The sequence below is a fragment of the Calliopsis andreniformis genome, chromosome 3 (genome assembly GCF_051401765.1).
Source record: "Calliopsis andreniformis isolate RMS-2024a chromosome 3, iyCalAndr_principal, whole genome shotgun sequence".
Lineage (NCBI taxonomy): Eukaryota > Metazoa > Arthropoda > Insecta > Hymenoptera > Andrenidae > Calliopsis > Calliopsis andreniformis.
This window is the reverse complement of record NC_135064.1, coordinates 28,604,067-28,626,051: the sequence shown is the minus strand read 5'-3', so window position 1 is coordinate 28,626,051 and position 21,985 is coordinate 28,604,067. Positions and strand designations below refer to the sequence as shown.

General features: G+C 37.7%; 2 protein-coding genes across 3 annotated transcripts; one reads left to right on the top strand and one right to left on the bottom strand.

Moving 5' to 3' along the window:
• Positions 1–217: 217 nt before the first annotated feature.
• On the top strand, positions 218–3,462 carry Asnrs (asparagine--tRNA ligase). Its single transcript, XM_076375704.1, has 9 exons — positions 218–460; positions 586–996; positions 1,060–1,217; positions 1,285–1,428; positions 1,588–1,736; positions 1,825–1,953; positions 2,026–2,275; positions 2,403–2,666; positions 2,973–3,462. The coding sequence occupies exons 1-9, from the start codon at positions 427–429 to the stop codon at positions 3,102–3,104; spliced, it is 1,671 nt and encodes a 556-aa protein (XP_076231819.1). The 5' UTR covers positions 218–426; the 3' UTR covers positions 3,105–3,462.
• A 347-nt stretch (positions 3,463–3,809) lies between these two features.
• Rbcn-3a (rabconnectin-3 alpha) lies at positions 3,810–21,303 on the bottom strand. Of its 2 annotated transcripts, XM_076375702.1 has the most exons (39): positions 21,185–21,303; positions 20,643–20,840; positions 20,396–20,549; positions 19,576–19,788; positions 19,340–19,475; positions 19,045–19,242; positions 18,721–18,902; positions 18,437–18,646; positions 18,190–18,343; positions 17,684–18,048; positions 17,304–17,599; positions 17,011–17,226; positions 16,645–16,935; positions 16,406–16,552; positions 16,063–16,321; positions 15,712–15,953; positions 15,348–15,564; positions 12,610–15,237; positions 12,202–12,516; positions 11,998–12,096; positions 11,749–11,913; positions 11,422–11,655; positions 11,146–11,286; positions 10,811–11,043; positions 10,540–10,721; positions 10,047–10,413; positions 9,676–9,909; positions 9,249–9,501; positions 8,920–9,124; positions 8,564–8,831; positions 8,294–8,467; positions 8,075–8,173; positions 6,941–7,027; positions 5,361–5,421; positions 5,079–5,287; positions 4,824–4,968; positions 4,520–4,737; positions 4,248–4,331; positions 3,810–4,023 (listed from the first exon to the last, which is right to left on the bottom strand). In XM_076375702.1, exons 1-39 carry the CDS (start codon positions 21,269–21,271, stop codon positions 3,907–3,909), a joined length of 10,083 nt encoding a protein of 3,360 aa, XP_076231817.1. In that variant the 5' UTR covers positions 21,272–21,303; the 3' UTR covers positions 3,810–3,906. The 2 variants fall into 2 exon arrangements, with proteins under 2 accessions (XP_076231817.1, XP_076231818.1); XM_076375703.1 differs by lacking the exons at positions 18,190–18,343; positions 18,721–18,902; positions 19,045–19,242; ... (3 more) ...; positions 20,643–20,840; positions 21,185–21,303 and having other exon boundaries at positions 18,437–18,527.
• Positions 21,304–21,985: the final 682 nt, after the last annotated feature.

Genomic DNA, 21,985 nt, shown 5'->3' with positions numbered 1-21,985 from the left:
TACATTTAATATTACTGTAATTGGTTATGTTCACCGGGTCACACCAGGTTAAGTTAGATAAGAAGGCTACTTTGAAATAGGACTACTTCACATTAAACAACTGTAAACGACCGCAACGGTTTAAGGTTTAAGCCGCATACATATGATCTCTGCTGTGCTGATATTACACATGTGGAATCGGTACTTACTATTTGTCATCACGGCATACCACCGTGGTTTAAGATAACCTCTTCTATAAAGATCTATCAATTGCATCAGCCTTATTTCTTCAACATCTGTGAAAATGAAGTACATGTTATTTTGAATTCTTCTCTTGATAAAGCATAATTAAGTTAAAGTTAACTTTGTAATATTTAGAAAAGGAGTGGGAAAGTATCGAAGAAAGCAAAAAAAAGATAGAAAAGGAAATTATTTTATAGGTAAAGGATGTCTAAGAAAGAGCCGTCTGTTCCAATGCCGGGTAAATTTTTATGATTGTAATAGCAGTTTCAAGGAGTATCAAACATTTTTACAGTTATAATACATCATTTTTATTTTCAAATGTCAAACGTCTAACACGTACTCATAGAGGCATGCCCGTTTTAGATGCAATTTATACATCACAGAAAAATGGAAACGATGAGACAGGTAAGGGTACCGAATTGAATCCGTTTAAGACAGTTTTAAGAGCAATGCATCATGCTGGAAAAGAACCATTTCCGCCAATCTATCAAGATTCTCGGGAAGATGGTAAAAAATATGAACTAGTTTCCAAATCTCAATTGAAAAAAGTACAGAAAATATGGGTGAGAGAACAATATAAAAATGAAGATAAACAAAAGAAGTTGTTGGAAGATGAAGAAAAAAGATTAAAGAATCTAGAAGAAGCTAAAACAATTACAATTCAGGAAGATGATAGTTTACCACCTGCCATCCGCATAAAAATTCAACAAGGTGTTGATTACAGAAATCAAAGAGTAAAACTTTTTGGATGGGTACATAGGCTTAGACGGCAAGGTATGACAGTTTATAATGATATATTGTTTCAGAAATGTCATTTTGATATTATATTATTTCTAGGGAAGGCACTTATGTTCATTACATTGAGAGATGGATCTGGGTTTCTACAATGTGTATTTAATGATATTTTATGTCAAACTTATGATGCGTTAATGTTATCTACGGAAGCTTCGATCGAAGTATTTGGAACCCTCAAAACTGTACCAGAAGGAAAAAATGTATTTAGTTTGTAAACAGTATGTTTGGCTATAAGTTGTTCGAGAATCTTCATTTTATAGTTTTCAGGCACCAGGTGGGCATGAACTGCACATTGATTATTGGAGATTGATAGGAATGTCTCCTCCTGGTGGTGCAGATTCTATCTTAAACGAAGAAGCTCTTCCAGATGTACAGTTAGATAACAGACACATCATGATACGTGGAGAAAATGTACAATAATAGTATATTTTTAGTAAAGTATAAGTAAAAGTATTTACTTTTGTTCAGTTAGCAGAATATAAATAGAGGACCACCAATAGAAGTATTTGAACATTAACTTTTTCAATATATTAATTATTATCAAAATCTCTTACAATTTTTTTGTTTCAGACGTCTCGCATATTGATAATGAGATCTATATTGATGCAAGCATTTAGAGATCATTACAAGGAAAGAGGTTATTGTGAAATAACACCGCCAACTTTGGTACAGACACAGGTAGAAGGTGGATCAACATTATTTAAACTAGATTATTTCGGGTAAGCACATCGAATCATTGCTCGTTCGAGTTCACGTTTATTTTTTGGGAGTGATTTATCGTTTAATATTTTAATTTTACAAATTTAGGGAAGAGGCGTTTTTAACTCAAAGTTCACAACTTTATCTTGAAACTTGTCTTCCAGCAATGGGTGACGTATACTGTATCGCACAGTCTTATCGAGCGGAGCAATCTAGAACTCGACGTCATCTTGCAGAGTAAATACAAAAGATTTAAGATGTGCAGTTTGAATTCATGGAAGTGACATTCATATAGTCTTTAATTTTTAGATATACTCATGTAGAGGCAGAATGTTCATTCATTACTTTCGATGAATTGCTGGATCGACTGGAAGATTTAATATGCGATGTTGTTGATCGTGTCTTAAGCTCACCTCTTGGTCATCTTGTCAAAGAATTAAATCCAGATTTCAAAGTACCAAAAAAGCCGTTCAAGAGAATGTCTTATATTGATGCAATCGAGTATCTTCGAGCTAATGGTATAACTAAAGAAGATGGAACATTTTATGAATTTGGGGAGGTACAACCATTAAACATTACTTTACATTATGTGTTAATCAAACTTTTCCTTTTTTTTTTTTCACTGTTCTTCAGTGGCAAAAAGAAACTACCTCAGTTTTATTAATTTAGTAACTCGTTTTCTTTAGGACATTCCAGAAATGCCAGAAAGGAAAATGACTGACGCAATAAATGAGCCTATAATGCTTTGCCGATTTCCTGCGGAAATCAAGTCTTTTTATATGCAACGTTGCGCCGATGATAAACGACTCACAGAATCAGTAGATGTGCTTTTACCGAACGTGGGTGAGATAGTTGGTGGTTCAATGCGTATCTGGGATTACGATGAATTATTGGAGGGATATCATCGTGAAAATATTGATCCAAAACCGTATTATTGGTACACAGATCAGGTGAGTGTTTTAATCCTCTAATCTAAACCAGCGCTGTTCAGCGATAACGCCCTTCACTCGCCTACTTGTGCTTCTAATCGTTTTCTCGATCCTCTGTTGTATACAGTATACATCAGCTTTTTTTTTACAATAGAAATGTTAGCTTGTCATAACGGTCTCTAGTCCTTGCATTATTTGCCTGACAGTGAGTAAAAGTGGAGAGGGGGGCACGTCTCGCGGATCTTCGCTTGAACAGTACTGGTTTGAATACTAACTATTGACAGTATAACTGATTGATTTTGAATATTTTCCATATTACCTGTTTAGCGAAAGTATGGAACTTGTCCACATGGTGGGTATGGACTGGGTCTTGAAAGATTTCTTTGTTGGCTTTTAAATAGATATCACATACGCGAAGTATGTCTTTACCCGCGCTTCTTAGAACGTTGTCGTCCTTAGATTTAAATTTTACTTCATTGTACACCAACGAAAATAATTTAGATCTGTTCGAACTTATGAGCACTGAGCTTTTAACTAAAATACTGGCGAATGTAACTGAATGTACACTCCATTATAAAATAAATATATGTAAAGGTAAAGAAGTAAAGTAAAATAAAGTATGTATAGCGATGGCTGCTCAATCGTCACAGGTCAGAGATTATCGCAAACACTAACTATTAAATGATCAAAATTTTAAGCAATAATTGTGACCATTAAGCGGACATCACTGTATTCGTTTTTGAATTTTAAATAAACTTTAAATTTCTACACTTTTGACTAAATTTTTTTTTTATGTAGAATCACTATCTTTTCGCTCGTACATACCATCAGTACTAGGACATCACCTAATACGTACGTCATTCATACATGTACCAACTGTCTTCCGTAACATAAACTACAACAAATGAGGATTCTTCAACTGTATTCATATTTACCGATAATTGTATAACGTATATGTTTTGCTCATTTCCCTTTTTAATCTCTAAACTGAATCATTCTTTCGTACACAGTTGTCAGAAACGATATATGTAATTCATAAATTCAACAAAAAATTTTATCTAACGTAATAAGTATCTTGACGTTTATAATTTCCTAAACGAGAAACTACCGTTATTTGTACAATTTTGTACATACAAGTATTTACGAGAAAAATGCATGTTCATGTAATATTGAATAACATTTAATAATCCATCTTCTTGAGGACAAATTAATTTAGTTTTTTAAATATTTGCTTATAGGAGATTAGCATATTCTCATTACTTTAATATAAGGTGTGTACAACGCAATCACGTTCCGGCAATTGACGAACTTTCATAGATCCATCCGCACCGCAAGAAAATAAACGACCAGCTGAATCAACATGTAACTGTGTCACGCCCTGAAAAATATTCTTCACGTTATTACATTATATTGTTAAAGGTTTAATGAAGATTTATACAGTCAGCGAGAGTCGAAGACGAGTCATATTGGCACGTTTAATTTTTGCATGGCGGAAACTTGGTAAATATGTACTTGTCGATCATACATTCAGAGCAGGAGTTAAATGGTTTATCTTCGACCCGATGGCTGTATAAATTGAACTTAAGATGTGTGGTAATTTACTTGTCCAATGTTCTTGAAGAAACTAGATCGTGGATGTTCTCCAGGAAAAGAGTAAAGCAGTGAGTGGACGGTCAAACCCCATATCTGAAAATAATATAGAAACCGTTCTATTCTTGAAAATACAGATAAGTTAAAGCGAGGCTTTGCCTTTCAAAATGAGCTCAGGCTCAGTGCTGTACAATTTTTATTCTCAAAGTTAGAGGATCTCAGAAATCGACAATTTTTTGGTTAAAAATTAGCAAAATCTAAATATAAAGAGGAAAATACAAAACCTTAATATCACCATCTCCTGCTCCACTGACGAAAAATTCTTCGTGTGGATCCAGGGCTAAGCACTTTATAGCCGACTCATGAGCTTGGAAACGATGCCGTTGTTGTCGCTGTCGAACATCAAATATATTTATGTCTCCCTTTTTTCCACCACTGATTAATAACTGATGCTGAGGTGCAAGTATTAACGAACTAGCGCCTTGTTCGTGACATGTAAAGCCTGTAAAGCAAGAACAGGAGGTAATATGTACTTACATATGCACAAAGTAGAAGGCAAGAAAATATGACATGTTGAAGAATACATACCTTGAATCAGGGATTTGTTTTGTGGAAGCAAAGTATCCCAAAGTGCAACGTTACGTCCTTCGGAACCATGGCCCGCCGTTGCTATCAAGCTACACGCACCGAGGAAGACAAAGTCAGCTGTCACTTTGCTATGGCATTGGTAATTCTGAAGCAGAAAGTGGCGATTAGAACGACGGATAGTGGTAACAGGTTCTAGATACGAGACAAGAAGAACACGGGTAATGGACGAATTGGTAGTCGAGAAGAAAGACTTACGAAGAACGGCCGTGCAGTTCCTTCTCTGCAGGCTACTTGAAACAAACTGAGATGCCCATCCGAGTCAGCTACGCCAAACTTATTTCCATGCTGTGAGAAACGTACGCGAGTTACTTTCGCAAATGTTCCTGGTTGTCTAGGAGTCGCTACAGCAGTCTGATGTCCCCATTCCCAGAGCGACACTGAGCCATCTTGCGAACCCGTCAGGTCTGTATATCAATGACATAAATAGTTATCGTAAACTAGAATTCTTTTCAGATTATACAATTAGCATATGCTTACATAATGGCAACAGGGGATGCGAAGAGATTCTTCTTATTCCATCGATTTTATGCTTCAGAATCTGTTAGAACAGATATAATAGTAGGTATTAAATCGAGTCACAGTGTACTTTGCAATTGCAATGATAACATTATTCCGCAAATAGTGTACACACGCATAAATTCCTTGGAAAAAATTAACTTAATTCCGTAAATGTTAGCGTACGACGTTTATGTATAACAGAATGCAACGAAAAGTGAACAATAGTGAGATGTAGGATAAATACTGCGGTAAGGACTATACACGTATTATCTAATGACAGTACACATTCGTCTGAATTACACGTTTCGAAAAAACGCATGCTATCGAACTGCCTTATCGCTCTATTATTTTATCGTTGACTCGGGAAGCAAAAGCCTAATATAAACGATCGTTTTGTAGATGTACATATGTATGTATGCATGTATGTACATCGAAGAATCATTGAAACGAAACATGTAGAATATATATAGTAATCGTTTTCTGACTTTTCTACAGAACGGTGACGAGAAGTCGCAACGATATGTGTAATGCAGTATAAAAGTTAGTGGGCCTCTTCGTGTTTCGGCACTCATACGAAATTCATGATAACGTTTCGATCAACGATTGTTCGATGCGAAGCATGGGGCACTATCATATTATGTACTGCAATTAAAACAATGATTAAGATCAAGAAAGTACATACACGAAAAGGAACGGCTAAACGGACATGCAGCAGTGCGAGAAAAAGTTCGCACATTTGTTATCGATTGGTTTCTTCCTTTCTTATCGATTCCTTCAATAACTTTTTTCGATTAAGACCAGAAGAATAAATTTTGTATTGAAAAAATATTGCTGCATTTTTTCATTCTCTTTGGGTCAATCGATTCAACATAAAGTAAAGGAGTATAACAACAATAAGAACAAATAGCAACAAGTAATAATCCATGATGGTGACAATGATTAATAAGTGATAAAAAGAAACACAGCAAGATTGTCGCAGTCGCTACGCTAAATGATTTATGCGACCGCGAAATCGAGAACTATTAGAGGAGAGTACGGATGATTGGTTTTTGTAATTTGTACTATTTAATAACAACATGCCTTGCCGAGGTATGTAAGTATGTATGTATGTTCGTATGTATGTACGTATGTTGTGTATTTGTATATCGTTGAGCGTCCGAGGCATTCTGTTACTATTGTTCCTAAATATGCAACAGTATACACACAGTATGTATGTGTATGTACTCGTATAATATGGAATGGTCGCTCGTTCGTAAGGTTCGTAAGCGATCATTCGTGTTTGTATTTTTTTACTAGTACACGTATGAAGTATACAAAGATAATGCAATAAATAGATACAGATTCTTTTTGAGCGAAAAACGAAAGATTAGTCGATATTTTACAAAGTCAAACATGACGCTTACGACATTACGATGTGAAGCGTATCGTTAACGCTTCAATGGGAGAAAAGAAAAAGAGAAAAAGAAAAAAAATGTCAACGGAGAAAACCGAAGACAGTTACTGGTACTAGGATACTATGGATATTATGCAGGCTAGGGTCTGTTAGAAGTTAATCTCACCGGTTGCAATAAGTGTTTGCTCCTATCTGCAACAAACTGACAGAAACGCAGGTCGTGGGAGCCAGGAAAAGCGGGCATCCCCTTCATCTGAGCGAGCGAACGAACCACCAGGTCAGTGAGGGTCGGTCAGACGCGAACCAAGTTAGACGTTAGGCAAGCATTGAACAAGGAACATGTCTCCGTCACCAGTTGTGCTACTTTAACGCGACCCAGTGCGTCGGCTACTCGATATCGACACATATTAACGACTATTGAGACTTTTTTCTTGCGAGAATTCACTTCACTTTTTTCAGCTTCAACGAATCGGATAAATTACGATTAGAAATATGTAAGTGGAATTACGGCTGCAAACATCTCGCAAGGAATAAGCCTAGAAGTAGCCGCTTTCGAACCGCGACGTCATTTCAACATGTTACAATAGTGCAAGTTTGTTACATGTCATGCAACGCGACGGCCGGTTCTATAGAATCTCTTACGGTAAAGGGGAAGAACTGCACCTATTCTTCGTGTGCTTTACGTCAACTGCAATTTATCCACAATCAAATTTTCAAGGTGTTACCACACGAACACAGAATGTACCATTTCGCATTATACATTATGCGGAGAGTATAAAAATTGCTGTGCATAGGTACATACACATATTTCTCATTATCGTTACGAAGGGATTAACCTACAACTTTAAACTTTCATCTCGCCGCTTAATGCATCACGAACGTTTCTTTTTTTTTTGACAATTTTTTATTTTTTTTTTACGATTTTTATGTTGTTTCTCATTCGAGTATTACCATTGATCGTTCGATTCTATTTTAACCCAAACATTCCTGAAATATTTGTTTGTTCCTGAAAGTACACGTTAACAAAATGGGGATACATGTATATGAAGTATGTGAATATATACAGTACAGAGGAACAGAATATCAGGTAAAATGTCAGAAACATCTGGGTTAGGCCGGAGCAAGGACACGACATGTGAAAGTAAACACTGTTAAGTAGACAAACATACTATCGTACAGTGCTCGTGTTGTATAATATAATGTAATGTAACGTAATGTAGTGTAATTTAATATAATATAGTATAATATAATATAATAATACGCGTATCACGATGACTGTACGATTTCGAATAAAACTTACCACACTTGCTCCTCTTCCACTTTGGCTTGCGATACCCGACTGAGGTTGAGGGCTATTTGTTTGTGGGCTTTGAGCGAGTAGCGGCCGATCTGCGGCGGTCTAAATATGGAGTAAATATTATGTTAAGTTAAAAAAAAAAGAGCAAACGCCTGAGCAAAAAAATTATGTAATAACGTTTTCGCGGTTTAAACTGCCCAAAGTATTTGTAGATGTGCTTGCCTGAATAACTAAGAAACTGGTTGGCTGTACTGGTTCTGGTTCTGGTTGCTTATTCAAATTAATTAAATCAAATTCACACTCGTCTTCTAACCAAGATGGAAGTTCGAGTAATAGTGATATATTCATTTCTTGTACTTCACGAGGAGTAGCTAACGCCATCAAACCTGGGTTTACCTAAATCATATTAAATTGTCAGTGAACGCTACATATATATATCTTTTCAATTCGGTCATTGTTAGTCAATAAAGATTAGAAACAATTGGATCAAACCTGATTAAGGCAAAAGGCACTGATACTATCTTGTTCTTTGTGAATTATTCGGACTGGCTCAGGCAAGCTAGTTGTTCCGCTATCGCTACCTTTGTCTTCTGCTGTTCCACGATTCAAGTTATCGATTGCTGCTTGATTGTTTTCTAATATCGACGATAAAGACCTTCGCTTGCCAAACACAGCTCTGATAAAAATGTCCTGCACTGATTCTTGTCTGACTAGGTAACACCATAATCGATTAGCTGGTGCTGCAGATGCCAAGCGTGCACTAAATAAGGAAAGGTTTTGTCGTTACACTGGATATTATTTCAATTCAAATTCGATAGTATATTTTGTAATTTTATTCGTCATCTTACTTGAACGGTGTGTTGCCCTTATCAAGCAGAGATCGATATTTGTGTATCGCTGGTTTCCCTGGTGTAGGTGCCGGGTCTGGCGCACAACCAGGAATATAATTAATCGGTGGTGGCCCTCTCTCGTCTAATTCCTCTCGCAACGTTTCTTGCCATTGTGCTACCACAGCTAGCGTTCCATGAATTAAAGGACTACTCACAGGTAGCTCTGTACACACACATGATCGAAAAGGACATTATTCATAATTGAAATTTAGACTTGAATACTGCGTTATACGCGCGATCGAGCACTTTTCTTTTTTAACATTTCTCGATAGATAAAAATCTAATACCTTGCATTTCTATGCCGGCGACATTTAAGAAATCTTGAAGTTGCTGTTGCAATATCTTAACTATAGCTAATCTCATAACACACCAACTATAGGAGTTTGGATTTGAATGTTCTGTATTATCCTTTGGTTTATTCTTTGGCTTCATGTTAGTGTCGAATACGTCTTCCTCGTCTTCGGACGTATCTAAATCGGACACTGCAGAGTCGGACGAGTCGTAGTCGATTTCATCCGCATACTCGCTATCTATATGTGGCTGTAAGAATTGTTGTATTCATCAATCGACAAATAATTGGAAAATGAAATTGAAACGGAGCTATTATCTATATATGTAACGTAGAGATGTTATTCTTCTATTATCAAAATTAACAATTAACAATTAACAATTAACAATTAACAATTAACAATTAACAATTAATAATTAAGTTACCTTCATCAAAAAATATGAGACCATACTCATTTGAGGCGACACAAATTGTTCTCTATAGGTAGGCTTATCCTCCTTCATATTTGGTTGTTGACCGGTAAATTGACCTAATAGTTTCATATTTAATTTGACGCGTTGTTTCGTTAACGACGTCATAGTGTTCCATACAGCTCCTGCAGCGGTTTGCACCTCGCTAGATATGCTATCGCCTCGTTCTATTGCTCCTACCCCGCCACTCTACATCATTCGAAATATACATATGTACATACACTCATAGAAACGTGAATCAGGGGTTCAGTTCAGATTCATATTTATCCGAGTAAGAGTACGGCATTGAAAAAAAGCAAGTGGAAAACTGAAAAAAGGAAAAGTACCTGGTTGTTCGTACTTGCAACGCGTAGTAATTTCTTTACCCCACCTCCAAAAAGACAAGACCACGTGTTATTGTCGAAATGTTGACCTACGAGTCTGTAAAGAATGTGACTGTCACAGCTCCAAAGAGCGTAGACGAATAAGCTCATATAGGTGGCCACAAAAGTTTCACAGAGAAGAATATTCAATTTTGGCGTATCTTCATCTTTCTCGCGAGCCAAAAGTGCACGCAAATTTGTCACACCGGGCCATTTAGAAGGTGAAGTTGTAATGCATACACCATCATCTGTTGAATATCTTCGATGATGTCGGTTTGAGGCTACCAGATGTCCACCAGAAAAAGTTTCCATTTCAGCGACTGCTGGAAAGCTATGTGAACAGCGTTCAAAATTTCAAACATTATAGCGTTTAAATATGATTGGTACAATTTCAATGACAATTGATGAAGTAATTGACAAGACTGTGAAGATGGGAAAAAAAGAATAAAAGAGCTACCTTTCTGGTTGTTGATGCTTCATAACAAACGTATCAGAATCGCAAAGAGATTGATAAATACAGGCGCTCAAAGCCACTGCTAAATCTCTCATTATGAATACTTCGCAATAATGCGTGTTTCTTGTCGGCATTGGTGGATTACGCAGTTCCACCAGTGTTTGCAGCATATCATGCGCAAGAGACTAAAAATGTTTCGATACATTAAGTATAGATCGAATAATTGAAAAAGTATCTTACAATTAAGTAGTATATGAAAAAAAAGTGTAAAAACCTGTAAATGTCGAACGGGATCTGCTACAACGGTTTTGTTACAGGCCACACTTGCGCTCAGAAGAGGAAGCGTGGTTGGGAACGGGAGAGGACTGAGCAACTGTTGTTGCGTTTTTTCCTGCTGTAACTCTTGTAATAGTAGGACAAGTTCCATTCTTACCGACGCCAAACCTCCACCCGATGCTCCGTGTAGGGAACAATAAGATAACAATGTTCGCAGTAAAGTTTCATTCGCTGAGAACAAGGATGATAAAAGAAAAACAAATTGGGATGAACAATGTTATAGAATAGTATTAATAAGATATAATAATATCAGCGATATCGGTTATCGTTTACCTTTTAACCATTTTTTTCTTCGAACAGCTCGTTGTACTTTAGCTTCAAAGTCCAATTTCTCAGCTACTAATATTTCGTGCAATGTTGGCTGTTCACCAGGTCTACACGGTTGTACATCGTCTACCATACCGCCGGTTTCGTCTGAAAACCAATAATCGTTTATATTCTTCTTAGACATATCGAAGATCGATTTATCAAATAATTCGCGCGAATATCATTGACAATTGAAATTGAATATTTTTAAATTTCGAATGCAAGATTAGAATCAACTCATACAGTCTGAAACGTTGCTCGCATCTCCGTCCGAGTTGACACTATAGTTGCAAAGCTGCCTAAGAGCATCCACTTCTCGCTCGAGCCACACATAGAGTTGATATCGAAGTTGTCCTCCGTCCACTTCGAATCCCGTTGCCAACGTTGACAATTCTTCCATCAAAATTTTTAAACAGGCCACAAATTTTAATTGCTGCGCCATAATGTCCAGTTGACCCGATGCTTTTTCACTTTTTTCTAATAAGTATTGGAACAAAAAATGTCTTTCGTCTGTTTGAATGCTTCAAGAGACTCGATTAACTAGAAAATTAAATCACAAGCCAAACTAACCTTCTTTGTCTAATGATTTCGTATCGTTAGTTTCTTGTTTATCTAGTTTCATACTCAGAGGTGGGCTATCAGTGTCATCATTTTCACCTGTGTCGTCATCATCCCAATTCAATACCAATTCGTCGTCATTTTTTTGGGACACAGGTTGGGACCAGTCAATAGCACCTAATGTAGTGAATGCAAACGAGTTTCTTTATATCTAAATGGATGCACATACGAAACGGAATGTAAGGTAAAATGGAAACGTACCTTCATTTTCATTTCTTTTCAAATTGTCGTCCCAACTGATGATACCTGTATCTATTTGAGAATCTTGTTTCCTAGACTTACTTGGACTGTTCAACACGCCTTTGAATCGCATAGAAAATGAAACGCACATGTAAGAAAACTCCTTCTTTCAGAAGAGATATTGTAATAGAGTAACAAAACGATTAGCTTTCTATGTATACGTACTGGGTGAATCTTCGCAATCAGTCTCCATTACTTTGCTAGGTAATTTCGAAAGAACTTCGAGAGCTAGAGCAGGGCACCCTGCTTTAAAGTGAGCGTGAGCAGTCGTGAAATATAATTGCCTTTCTAAGGGTGTAATGCTATCTTCCAAAGTTAACTGTTTATCCGGTTGAGATTTAGTGTCCGTTCCGTAACTAAATCCCGATATAACCACCGAATGACCTTTTTTCTTATCCTGAGCGGTGGACGCAATATATTGTCTGATCAGCAATGGGTGTGTACGGAGATAGACATAAAAATTGAAGACATTTGGATTGGCTGAAAAGACAGAAAAAATCGTAAAACCATTATGCGCTTTATTAAGCGAATAGATATGTATAATTAATAGAGATAATTAACCGTGAGTAATACCTGTTGCGCCTTCAGGTTTGTCAGTCTCGTCGTTATATTGTGGATGCAAAGTTCCAACATTCGTAAGGAGCAAAGTATTAAGTGATCCCGCATAATCTTTAAGTATCCATAGAGCCATGCTGCGCAAAAATGGATCTGGATGACATTTATTCATATCTTGATTGTGTCCCTCTTTATCACATCCTAAGATTTCCTCGTACAATAGTCGTCTCATATTAGGAGATGTTGTATCGTCTTCGTAAAGTCTAGCGATGATCATTGCCAATTGTATGTCGTTTAACTTATTCAAGCACACATCGATGGCGTCTTTGAGCGCACCCGCTAGTAAGAAAAACGCTGCGGCATGCTCAAATCTCTGTTTGCCAAGTAGGGCGAACGCATTTTTTAACGCTGCCTTTCTCCAGCGATCCTCTACAAAGTTGTTAGCAAAGAAACTGGTCATTCGGTCGTCCCTCTTATTCCTAAATAGACCCCAAACAAGATTTTTTTTCTTCATTGCAAGGTAGTAGAGAGCAGCATCGAGAGGTTCTTGTTTCTCTTGATACGCTGCTTTCGCAATCTTTTCGATACACCGTTTCAACACGGTGTTGCTTCTGATCCACCAACCGACACCAAGTTCTTTCAAAACGTTCCACTTCGGCTGGCCTTTCGCGTAAGAAGGTATTAAACCGAGTAATTCTTCCTCAGATTCGGAATGGAACGCCCAGACAAGATTGTTCGAGGATATACCTTGTTTCTGAAATTGTGCTCTCTGAGCAAGTGGAAGACACCGTATTAAATAATTATAATGTTTCATAGCTAATAAGAACCTAAGTCCGCAATCGTCCAACGAATCCGTAGAAACGGTTTCTCCGTCGGGAATGCCCGTCAAATTTTCTTTCGCAATTGCGTTCTTCGCAGCATCTATCGCAAATCTTTCTGCAAAATCTACGTTGCACGTCGAAACAGTGTCGGCTAGAGCAAGCAAATGCATTTGATCGAGACTCGAGAGGCCGGGCAAGTGAGTGTGCGTTAACAAACGCGACAATAGTCTGCCTTGCCTTGGTCCAAAATGAGATATTCCTTGCCTTTCAGGCACCGAGGACCGCCTGTCCTTTTGTCGCGAACAATCGTAATCTTCCTCCAGCATATCATCTAATGATTCACCTTCGTCCAAGTTGTTATCGAATAATTCGTTATAATCCTGTTTGTCTTCAGTTTTATGCTGATGCGGAAGATTCGTTTCTTTGTCCGCGATCAGCAACGTCCAAAGGGGCAATGGAGATATCGAGGTTATTTCCGCGTAATCGAGCGTCAGTTCTTCTGGTATTTGAGTGGTCGATCCACGCGGCTCGAGCGGTGACGTTGTGCCTACATAGCTAACCGACATCGTCCTAGAACGTGACCAACCGCCGCCTCGTTGTTTCATTAAGCTCTCATCGTCTGCTCTTAACGGGCAAGAGCTTCCTATACATCGAACCAGATGTGCCAGTATAGCCTTTACCCACCGTATTTTACCCGAGTTCAACAACTCCATCAGCTGTTTCGGATGATACTGAGGCAGAACAGGGCAAGCGATTCTTGAAGCCTCGAACAAGCCGTAATCCGGCATGTAGTCGAAATTTAAACTCTCATTTTGCATACCCCGTTTCTTCTTTGCGTCGAGCATCGTCAAATTGATACTACTCACGCGGGAAAGATGTGGCATGGACGACACGTTCGCCAATCTCCTTTGCGATGTTTCGTGCGCTAATGTTCGCAAATCTTCGTCCCGCAAGTTTCGACTCGCTTGGAATTCGTCAGATTCTTGATGTTGTAAGTTCGAGTGGAAACAATCCTTTTTCGGATTCGGCTTCCACTGCGAGTAAACGTGCATTTCCGAATCCATGCCGACTACTAATATACCATCTCTCACCCAAGATATTTGCATCGGTAATGGCGGCAGACCATCCGCCGTGGTTAATTCAATCTTTCGAAGTTTCATCCAACGTATCTCGTCAACGAATTGCGGTTGGGCCAAAGATGACGCTTTACGTAGTATCGGGCGATTATTACTCTGAGATTCCTTCATGGCCTTCATGTTGGCTTGCGCGAGATCCGAGCAGACCGGCGTAAACAGCATAATTTTTGATCCAACAGCCACAGTTAAAATATGTGAACCATCCTCTTTTGAGACCCAGTCTAATTGAACTAAATGTTTTTGCGTAAGTGGGCAAGTGTTGCCGTTCTCTATGATCGATTTACGCAGGGACTGAAGAGTGCTAAACGAAGGAACAGCCAATAAACCTGCATTTGATTTTGTACTTTCCCCATTTTCCCCGTTTCTCGGTGATCTTACGTCCTCGTGGCTTAACGTTTGTAACACCTGAGTGAGCCTCTGTTTCTTTTGTAAAAATCTACTGTCGTAAAGATAGCTCAAGTCTAAGTGCTGATCCACCGGGATTCTCGGTAGATGTATGTTCTTTAGATGTATCGTATCCTCTAATATCCATTCGCTTCCACCAGTGCTTTCGCATTCGTATATGGCGACACAAAGATTTACGTATCGTGAATCGGGGTCACTTTTCGTAGGTCGTGTAAATGACTTTCCATACTTATACGCGCATGCGATACGTCCACTGTACGCGGCGCTTATATTCAACGGTTGTCCTGAAACGCAACTCAATTATTGTATATCGCTATTTATTGTGTCTTGTTCTCCCGTTTTAATTCTTACTCCTCATTATATTTAGAATGGGACAGCAGAGTGATAAAAATACCTGTAATATCAATAGTGGATTCTTGATCTTTCCGTATCATTTCCCATTCGCACCATTCGTAGTGAAATTTGTCGTCCGGTTGATCCTTTGTAACTTTACACTTCCAGAACCGTATCGTGCTGTCACTACACGCTGTCACGACAATATATGGTGCGAAACAAGCAGGATATATGGAAGAGCTGCTTAAATGTCCAGCAGCTGGTGCCGCGTGTATAACCTGCGTATCGAAACATTGCAATGACATGACAATATCCTTACATTCTCTCCCTCTCTCTCTCTCTCGCAATTTGACCACTTGATGATACAGGAATAAAGAAATCTAAAAAGAAGGATGGATAATGACTATATGTATGTAAATACAAACCTCGACTCCGTCCGGTAGTGGTAATTCTTGAGTGCAAACTTTTGTAGTTGTGATAAGAACGTGACTACTTTGAGGTCGTCTTTGAAAGTACGAATCGAATTCGCCTTGGCTTTCACGTCGAGTCTGACTCGCTCTACGAGATCTTCTATCTTCCGAATGATTGTATCGACCAGGTGTTCCTTCTTCTTCTTCGTCTTGTACCAAATGTGAGTCTGGCACGTACATCATCGATCCCGACAAACCTGCAGAATTAGACATAGACGTGGTACAGCAAAAGTGAACGAAAACAAATTTAAATATTCCTTCTGCGTTATCCCATTACGGCCTGAATCGTCCAGTCATATAACATACCAGTAGTCTCGGGTTGAGATGCGATAACTAAACGCCACATATGTACTGTCGTTCCCTGTTGCGTTCTCTCTAAAACGACTATGTAAAATGGTTCTTCAAAAATGGCAGATTGCTGTAGGTCTACCATAGCATCCAAGGTAGATTCCATTAAACCTAAATCATTTACCGATGTATCTGTACCAGTTTGTTTCTCATCGTTCCTGTCTCCGGTAATTAATTGTTCTTGGAACACATGTAAAAATTGTGTATTCTGCCAGTCCTACGTGTACAACAATCATTAAACAAGCAATAAGTCAATCTTTAATCGATAATGCCTTCTTGTTTATACATAATATGTACTCACATGCGTGGCATCAGCGATAGCATCTAATTGTATGACACAACCTGGTCTAGCCGTTGACTGTTGCGATACTATTTTTATTGTGTTATGAATCGAATGCCTAATACCATCATCTGATGATATATCTGTCGAGAGGCTCGCCATTGAATCCTAATGCACAATGATTAAAATAAATATGAGCAGCTCATTATCGTTTTACAACTTTGAACCGTTTTGTGTATTTATGTTTACAGGATGCTCACCATCATTCTACTTCGTCTTTCACTTATAGATACTTCTGCCAATAAAGTTCTAGCATCGATGACAGCTTGGTACACCCTTAAACTTTCGCCATCGCTTGCGACGAAACATGCGCTGGGAGAATTTGATAAATTACCCAAAGTGGTACTGGGCAACAAAGTTGGGATCCATGCTACATTACTGAATGCTGAAATCTCCGGAGAATTAATACGCGCTAGTTCAGAAACTCCTCCGCTTTTCGACAATGGTCCAACTGGATCCACACGCCAAAGTATTAATTCGCTGCAGAATCCCTGAAAATAGCCAGCAACAAGATATTATTCGACAAAAGTTGGCGATTAGTTGACGCTGACGGTTCTCTTGCTTACCGTTGGAGAGACATCTTTCGGCACCGATTTGATTGCATTCGATTTACTATTTATATTTTCATTCGAATCGGCGTTCTGACATTGAGAACTGGAGGAACATTCTGGTATATTATGATGCGATGTTGTCACCAATAAAGGTAAAACTGGATGACAAGTAATATCGTTTACACGAAATCGGTGACCTGAAGCTCTTGACGCATGCCCAATACTTAATACCTATCGTCAATAGAAAAAATAAAAAATCAAAATAAATGGGCGGATAAAACGTAATCACGCTATCAATAATTTTCTACCTGTGAAAATTTCGTTCTGTCAGCAAACGTTAGTTGCCATAAGTTTAAGGTCCCATTCGAATGCTTTGATACCATAGAGACAATCGGGCTCGGATGAGTCAGTAAATCGTTAACTGTCTCTTGATTCGTTTTACCAGCTTCCAAATGATCGTCCTTTTCTTTTGCTGTAGCAGTTTGATTCAGACCGGACGAATTTTCAATATTTTTTAAAAGTTCCTGACCCGTTCTAGATGTTAACGTTGACTGTTCTTCGTCTTGTTCGATTAAACTGGGTAACGGCGTTGCAGTTTCGGTAACTGTACCGATAAATTCATCGATCAAACGATCTCATTAACAGAATACTTAAGTACGTTCCAATACAGAGTACAGAAAATACTCACCCTCATTCGAAGGTTTCGTGGACGACTTTGCCACTTCACGGATATTTAACAACGGACCGCCGGTATTATGAGAGTACATTGACACGCTATGACTCATCGTTGAAGCGTCACCAAGAGGAAAAGCGTTAGGTATTCGCGTAGAAAATGATATCTGTGCTTGTCGAAACGATCCTGGATGATACTCATCCAACCACTCGATGTGCCAAATTAGAAAGCTTCCGTCTATCGGATGGATCGAGAAGAGTAGGTCTGGATTATGGTGCCAATCGCGTAATAAAGTTTCTATTTTAGTGTCCAAAGAATCCGGAGCATGATTCATTGAAGACGTCACATCCGTTGCAATAGAATTAATTGAAGTAGTGTTACTGAAACGAGAAATTTCGGAATAAGATAAGAAAACGAAGTCATTGATTGAAATAATGATGAACGAATAAATAAATGAGCAATGTGTCATACAACGCGTATGACATGTTGATCTTTACATTTCCATACATGGAATATTATACCTGAGACTTTGATGAGAATGACCGCTGTGTGGTAAACTATGATGGGACGAAACTGTATGAGCCGTATGATGTTCGTCACTACTATGATCTTCTTGGCTCATTGATCGGGCTGTACCACCCGACTTTTGTATTGGTTGTAATCGTACGCCTTTTTCTGCGTAGGTACAGTAGAATCAATCATATCGCTAAACAATTGCGTCATTAAACGTACTAGCAAAATTTAATCAAAAAAAGTGAAGAAACTCACTCGATAAGCCTCCTTCTTCGGAATCATGATCTGCGTCTTCCATGTCTTGATGCAACCCCTCCTCCTTTTCTACCACCTTACGAGTAAGTTCTTGCAAGATATTTTCGGCTTGCATCGTGAAATGCATTTCCTTATTGTTCAACCAGTGCAAAATAAAATTTGGTTCTCGATCAGGATCTCCGGTAATTAAGCTCGGTACTAACGGTATATCTGCAATGCGAAAAATAATATTAATTCAATCTGATTTACATAGTATTTATTTCCAATTATGTATAAAATCATACCAGTTTCTGCATTAATACTAGCTGCCAAGTGAAAGTGCATTCCTGGATAGTGGCCAGTACCTTGGTAATTATTATGAAAATCGTGCACTGAATACGTCGAAGGTAAGGTTGGTAAAGTTGGAGCTGTGGCATGACCTGCTTGATGTTGTTGCTTTGCATGTCGGCGGATATGAAAACATGTTCTACAAACAATGTACATATAACGCGTCAAGTGAATTGTGTACATATAAAATACGTATGTGGTATGTATATTATAATATGTAATGTATGCATTGATACATTATATACTATAATATATATACCGTGTGATAACAGTTAACGCACTTCATATGTTTGAGCCGTTGCATAAATCGATGTTTATGCATATTGTGATGTCGATGTTTTCCATGGTGACCATGCCTGTCAGAACCTTCGAACTGACTCATGTTGGCTAAACCTTCGACATCAGGTGGTATCGTTTCTGCCCATACTCGACAAATATTGTCTCTACAGGATGTCACTAACATGTTAGATACAGAACCCCTTAAACATACAAAAAATTCTAACTGAAGGAAACTTCAAAAAAGGAATCTTCTTATTCAATTTGGATAATTAGAAATTGTTCGTATAATTTCCATACTTTGGCATGTATTTGCTAGTTTTGCGCCAAGATAAGTGCGTTACTGCGCGAGGATGAGCGATATAAACGAAGCTATAACTGTCGCTGCTCACAGATTGCGTAACATTGACGTGGTCTAGACTTTTCGTTGAAAATACTGAAAAAGAAGAATTTTATATACGATCCCTTTCAAATATTCGTTACATTGACTGTAAAATTAAAGTACCTCGTATCTACTCTATATATAAAAATCTTACATTGTTTACTCTCGAACCAAATTTTCACTAATCTATCATTGAATCCTGTTGTTGCAAATAATGTACCATCTGGACTGAAACTCATAAGGTGTACCGGCGTGGCTGTACGACATTTCCAAACGCAATTCCATGCTCCTGGTTCATTTCCTGTAGTTGTATCTCCGGGTGCAGGACTTTCCGCCTCACCACCGATCGAAAAAGTGACCGTTCCAGCTACAAATACACATTCTTTCATAGCACCTACTTCCTCCAGATTTCTATTTAGAATTTAGCTAAGTGGATAGAAACACAGCAGAGTGCTACTTTTACTATCTTAAATACTATGAATCAGTGTTTCATTAGGAACATTAGGTTTTATTAACATAAAAAATATCCTCTTCAGGGGGAATTCAATTGTGTTTAGTTATTTCCTCCTCAACAATGCACAAAAGCGTCAAAATGATGAAGCATAAACGAATTATGGCCTAGCAAGCAAGGAATTATGAAAACTTTAACAATATTGTAAGATCTAAAATAATTTACAGTATTGTATATATTTAACATATACTATGTTCGATATAGGGACCAGTTCATCTTGGTAATTCATAAACAAATAATGCTTTTTATGCTTCAACGCCAAACAAACTCACAGTCTGGAGCAACAATCGAAGTATTTTCTTCTCGTCCAGTTACGATTTCTTGAATTCGTAACACATTCATCTTCATCACTGTGCATAATTTTATTACTTCGATTTACGACAAGGGAAACCATTATATACAATGGTATAAATGAAAATGACTTGTGGGCTTAGTGAAATTGTGTGTATATATTAGAACTTACTGTGTTCTTCTTGAAAGGGGGTTATATTTTGGTGCCATAGTTGCAGAAGTTCTCCGCCAGTTAATAATCTTGTGCCTTCCAAATTCCATGACAAGGAACTGATATTGGAGTCAGTTTGTAGACTTCCAGTTTGGACCCATCTATATTCTAATTGCTATATATATAATTTAAAAATATTATTATATAAAATGGTAAAATATATACAATTAGTTATAAGACATAAATAAGTACAAGTAGGAATACAAACATGAGAACATGTGCTGTGGATTAATGGAGTAGGCTCAAAAATGCACACTTGATTTTCATATGCTGCAGCTATTTTCCCTGTATCTGTGCTACAGTCCAAACAACTAATTCTAATGTAATTGTGTACAGCTCCTGGAATTATTTGAACTCGTTCGAAGTTACTGGCAAGAATAACTATGTTACAGCCTGCTGCATATGCCTGTGTCAAATATACACATTTTTCATTTATAATATATATCATTCAGAGAAAACAAATTTCACTATGAAAATAATGCTCTAATTTAACTCTAGTAATAATACAGAAGAAATATCTTGCTAAACATTGACTTTTTACGAAAATATCTTAATAAAGGCAAGTGAAAAATATTTATAGAGTCAGTAACGAATAATTTGACAGTCAAAAAAAATATGAATTTGACTTACAAAAATGAGAGAATATAGAGGATACGTTCAGTGTATATCACAGATTAATATACAGGAATCAAAGAATTTTGAACTAGAAATATCTGTGTTTTTTACGTTCGAATGACAACAAAGACTTACAGTGAAAGAAATTCCTTCGACAGACCCAACGGCGTAACAACGGTCACCTGCATTACAAGCTCCACTTAATATTTGATGACAATTCATTTTTCCTTGTGCAAATTATGTCATTCTCTATCGATTAAGCTTTCCAATTTCAGTTGTTGTTATTTGATAAGAATAAATAACCGTCTTAACGAACTTTCTCAATTACAACACCGAGGTGTTGTCCGAAAGTGACATCACACGACAAACCGTTGCTCGAACAGCAGCCATCTTTAAATGGATTCTCACAATTCGTCACATTGCCACCTTCTCCTATCTGTGACTGCTTGTGCCATTATGAGGTATATATATATACATACACACACGTATTGCACACATCACTGATCAAAATATACTGGATACGGTATAGGACTTTTGGGCATATGGACGATTCTGAGAGCAATAGGTTTGCGCCATTTTGTAAGAATACGTCATGCGCGGCACAAGCGGAGGAACAGGATACTAAGTTATTCCCAATTTACATGTATATTTGTAACACTATTTTTAGCTAATTTTCTGCAAAATAATAGTGCACGTGACTTACAGATGACATTTTTCATTGATTTGTAATTTCTCTTTCATATTTTTTTTACCAAATAGTATAAATTATATGAAGAATGAGCATACATATGAATTGGCAAAACCTAGTATCCTGTCCCTCCACCTGTGTCGCGCATGGTACATTCTTACAAGATAGCACAGATCAAACGCTTTCAAACGGCTAGGTCCCACACCCTATCCAGTTTACACACAGATCAGTGGCATACATACATATGT